The sequence below is a fragment of the Cannabis sativa genome, chromosome 4 (genome assembly GCF_029168945.1).
Source record: "Cannabis sativa cultivar Pink pepper isolate KNU-18-1 chromosome 4, ASM2916894v1, whole genome shotgun sequence".
Lineage (NCBI taxonomy): Eukaryota > Viridiplantae > Streptophyta > Magnoliopsida > Rosales > Cannabaceae > Cannabis > Cannabis sativa.
This window is the reverse complement of record NC_083604.1, coordinates 43,515,340-43,520,497: the sequence shown is the minus strand read 5'-3', so window position 1 is coordinate 43,520,497 and position 5,158 is coordinate 43,515,340. Positions and strand designations below refer to the sequence as shown.

Genomic DNA, 5,158 nt, shown 5'->3' with positions numbered 1-5,158 from the left:
ACGAACAACGATGAAGAAATAGGAAGGTTGAAGTGTTGTAAGAGATTTTCTTTGGCCATATTGACAAAGCATAAGATAATTGCTTAATATCATATTTAACCTAGGATCATAGATATTTAAATAAGTATATTAATTAAATAATATATATTCATTATAATATTATTTTACCGAGCTCATGTGTTTAATTTTTAAAATTAAATTTTAAAAAAATAAATGAAAAGTGGAGATGAATATGAATATAATTGAACTGTATTTAAATATTAATATTTAGGATATTTTTTATAGTAATTTTTTTGAGAATTTTATTATTATTTTGAATAATTAATATTTATAAATTTATTAAAAAAATTTAAATTAAGAGAATTGAAGAGAGAAGAAATAAAACTAATTAACGTAATTTTAGGATGTTAGTGACCGTCTCATATACTTTTCTTATATATTGATATTGATTGATAGTAAAAATGTTAATAGTTAGAGTAAGAGTATTTTTTGTAAATAAGTTAGTTTTTTAATTTTTTTTTTTATGTAAATTTTTTTGTTTTATTTTTAAAATACTGTATGAGATATTACCATTTCTACGCACTCGATCAAAACGTTATGCAAGTTAATTGAAAGCATAGTCATCGTTACTTTATTATATTGGATTGGCCAATACTTTTTTTTAACGTATCATAATGTAGTATTATTACAATCCTTTCCTTGTTGGAGTTAACTTTTATTTGTTGAAGTGCAACATAATAATAGATTAATAGGGTCAAACAAGAATCTTGTCTTCTTTTCAATTGTTTCCTGGAACGGACTTTGCTGTTTTTACAAGGCCCTGGGATATATTTTCGGCATGTATTGAATGCCAGTTCCAACATATATATATATATATATATATATATATATATAATATACACATTGATTATACTAATAAGCCACTATGTGTTTGTAAGAAAGATTAACAGGGTGAGAGGGAAAATGGAAGAAGTGGTGGAAGATGTAGTTATTGTGGGAGCAGGAATAGCTGGTTTAGCCACTGCAGTGGCACTGAAGAGAGTTGGTGTTAAGGCATTGGTGTTGGAGAAATCAAATGGGCTTAGAGCCACAGGTGCAGCCTTGATCCTTTCACGAAATGCTTGGCTTGCTCTTGATGCCCTTGGTGTTTCCCAAAAGCTCAACTCCATGTATCCCTTCATCAAAGAGTAAATGTTTTACTGACATTTATGTATACACTTATTTGCTCCAACACATATGCTTTTGCCTTGCCATTATGAATTGCAACATAACATTATGTATATATGCAACTTTTTCTTTTTAATGATTAATGGAGCTTTCTTATTTTGGCTGATGACTTTAAAAATACTTTCTCAATAAACAAAGGGGGATAGGTTGTGTGATCAAGCTTATTGTATTTCTCAATGAGCTATGGAGTTTCATACTCATTTTTGGTACCCTTGTTATTTAGGTTTAGGGCTTACATAACCAATTTGGAAAGTGGAGCGATTCAAGAAATTTCTGCCGCTAAAAGAGCCAGTGGGTAAGCACAGTCCTATCTATAGTTAACTTGTGTTGTGATGGATTTATTGATGACTATAGTCGATATTTCCTGAAGAAAATGTTGTAATCTGAACTTGATGTTGTAATTTATAGCAATGGTGAAACTAGAGCCAGAGCAGTACATCGAAAAGCCTTACTCGAGACTTTAGCAGGTGAATTGCCAACTAACTCGATCCGTTTCTCTTCAAAGCTCACTAAAATTGAAACAGAATCACATTTGAGTTCATCAATTGCTGTGATTCATTTGGAAGACGAAAATGTCATTAAAGCAAAGGTATTATTTGCGTAATGTGCCATAGTAAATTTTGCAATGGACTGATAGTTAATTCTCAATTTGATTGCTCTTTGGGGTTGCACAGATTCTGATTGGTTGTGATGGGGTACACTCGATGGTGGCGAGATCGTTGGGAATCATAGCAGCTATCGATTCAGGTCGTTCATCAGTCCGTGGATTGGCTGTGTTCCCTCAAGGTCATTGCCTTAAAGATGAAATGCACCAGTTCGTAGGTACAAGAAGAAGGGCTGGTCTGGTTCCTGTCAATGACAAAGAGATTTATTGGTACTTTACTTGTTCTTCTCCTTCTAAAGGTAAATCTTTTTAATTATCATAAATATCCAATGAACCATAAGAAAAAAGCCCCACTTATATTTGTATTTGACATTTTCCATTGCAGGCACAGGTCTCTTATCAGGAGACCCAAAAGTCATACAAAGAGAAGTAATTGAGAAGTATGCCAAGGATTTTCCTGAGATATATCTAGATGCCGTTAAGCACACAGACCTGTCGACATTGACATGGGCTCCATTGATGTTCAGATATCCATGGAACGTGGCATTTGGGAAGTTAAGCAAGCAAAACATCACAGTGGCTGGCGATGCAATGCATCCCATGACGCCTGACTTAGGACAAGGAGGTTGTGCAGCACTTGAAGATGCTGTTGTCTTGGGAAGGCACATTGGGACATCAATACAACAGAATGGAGGACTTGTCCAACCACAAATGGCTAAAGCATTAGCGGATTACGTCGAAGAAAGAAGGTGGCGAGCAACTTGGTTGATTATAGGGTCGTATTTAACAGGGTGGGTACAAGAAGGAGGGTCTCTTTGGGGGTTGAAGTTCTTAAGGGATATCATATTTTATGGATTGCTTTTTCGAAAGATTGGTACTCTTATGCAGTATGATTGTGGGAATCTGCCTATTTTTCCCATCTCAACAGAATCAGATAAGATGAAGTAGGTAATGTTAAGAGTGATTCAGTCTCCCTCCAAATCCATCTTCACTCTGAGCACTTTAAATATCTTTGTAAAATGATGCTTTTATAAATAATTGAACGAGGGGGCAATTGATACATGAATAAATATGTGGCATTTTGCACTTCTTTTATAACTTAGGTATCTCTATATATTTTAGGGATTTTTTTATTATTACATTTTAAAGCAGTTCTTTCTTTTTTTTACAAAAATCCACATACAAATTAACGGAGTAACTTAAATAGTAACTCAAATCTATATGACAACCAAATAGCAACCACTTAAGTGAAAAATAAAATAAAAAATAGTATATAAAGTGATTTTCTTATATTTTAGTTCACATTCCAATAACTATTCTTAAGAATCTCCAATTCTATTAAGAAAGATTTATTTGTACTCTACAAAATTATAAATTTTAAATGATGCTAATATTAAGAAAAAAAAACTTAGATTAATTGTAATACTCTACTAGTTTAAGCGTGTTAACGTGATTTTTAATTTAAATGTGTAGCTCGTTGTTAATCCATGAGTTTATTGAAAATCGTGAATAATTAAAACTTTATTTAACTATTTATAAATATCAAAATAACATACTTATATAAAACCGGGATCCCGTTTACAAAATATTTACAAAAGTTACACAATGCATAGTACAAAAGTTGTCGCCTAACGACTATACAAAATATGTATGCTCCAGGCCTAACCGCCTTGACATGTACAATCTTCTTCTGCTCGCTCTCGCGACTGCTCAACCTTAGACTTGCCCTTACCTACACATGCAAACAATATCTGTGAGTCGATAGACTCAGTAAGAAAAGCATAAACAATAACATAACTATAATTTGGATTATAATCAGGCGCCCATACACCCAACAATAACCCTATCCCCGTGTCCGACACGGTGTTGAGTTAAGAACGTTTGCACGATAGTACTATTGACCATAATAGCAGCCTATACTCGGTACACTAGTCATACTCTAGTCGTACTGATGTGATACCGTCAAGTAGTACAGTACTATCTGTTGGGAATATTTTACCAGGATCTAGATTTACTAACAAGTATGTTGATTAACATCCTAAATATGAATTCTCTAAAACAATAAAATTAAACACATAAAGGTTTAAGAAAACTTTACATTGATTGCAGCGGAATATAATGGCTCCTTTTGTTCAAGATCTCTAGCCCTTGATTCCTTTCTGTAGCAGAGCATTATCAAGATCTAAATTTGGATCTCTTTCTCTCTGTCGGGTTTGGTTACCACCATCTTACTCACTATGATTGAGTGCTTGACTTGCTATGTGTGGGCATGGCACTCTTTCACTAAGGGTTCAAATATGGTGAAGAACAATGAAGGAGGTGAAATCACTATGGAAGGAACTCTCTCATCTAGGTTGAAGGCAATAGTTAAATTGTCAAAAAGTGGATGAGTGAGAGCATCATGTTCCTTTTATAGTGTTTCAAGTAGGACTTAGAGCTGAATTATATGGATTAAAAAAGAATTAAAATATTGGGCAAAAATAATATAATGTCCGTACATAAAAAGGACCAAACTCTAATTATAATTTTGTCACTTTTTCAACCACTTATTCTTCTTTCAATAATACCATATTTTCCAATTCAATCCTATAAATGCCAAAACTATTTATTTAATAATTATAATTAATTATCGAATAAAATTGTCATTTATATAATTTATCAATTAGACCATACAAAGTCTCTTAATTAATAAATTGACCCCAAAATTTTTTTTCTTCACAATTAAGCCCTTGCTTAGTGAAAATTCTTAAATAAGACATAGTCTAATTTAAGAATAGAATTATAATTGATTAATTAAAATCAATTAACTGATTCTACAAGCAGTATTATCTCAACTAGTGAGGGGATCATGAGCCTATATAATCGAGCTTTCAATAAGTAGATCTAGAATTTACTAAGTAAATTCTCTAACTTATTAATTCCATCTTGCGCCACTATAGATTTGGAATTCAATAGCACTCTTAATTATATAGAACGCTCTATATATATCACGATGTACATATGATGATTATCTATTGTTACAATCCTAATAGTCAAAGATCCTCTAAAGATGATCTACACTGAATAAGGACAAATTTACCGTTCTACTCTTCAATGTATTTTATCCTTAAAATACTTAGCTACCTATAAATGATATTTCAGTAAACTAATATAATTACTGAAATGAGATCTCAATTATTTATCCCTATCAAGCCAAGCTCAAAGGAAATCATCGTTTCACTTCCAAATACTTATAGAAGCTATAGATTTCATATTTATGATCAACGCTCTCACTCAATTGAACTACCACGTTCCCAAGATGTAAGTATCCGCCAAAACCATAAGTTA

The 5,158-nt window shown here is 32.3% G+C and overlaps 1 protein-coding gene across 1 annotated transcript; it reads left to right on the top strand.

Moving 5' to 3' along the window:
- Positions 1-246: 246 nt before the first annotated feature.
- Positions 247-2,926, top strand: LOC115712554 (monooxygenase 2). The gene is made up of 5 exons (XM_030640852.2): positions 247-1,187; positions 1,451-1,522; positions 1,636-1,816; positions 1,902-2,130; positions 2,217-2,926. The coding sequence occupies exons 1-5, from the start codon at positions 964-966 to the stop codon at positions 2,777-2,779; spliced, it is 1,269 nt and encodes a 422-aa protein (XP_030496712.2). The 5' UTR covers positions 247-963; the 3' UTR covers positions 2,780-2,926.
- Positions 2,927-5,158: the final 2,232 nt, after the last annotated feature.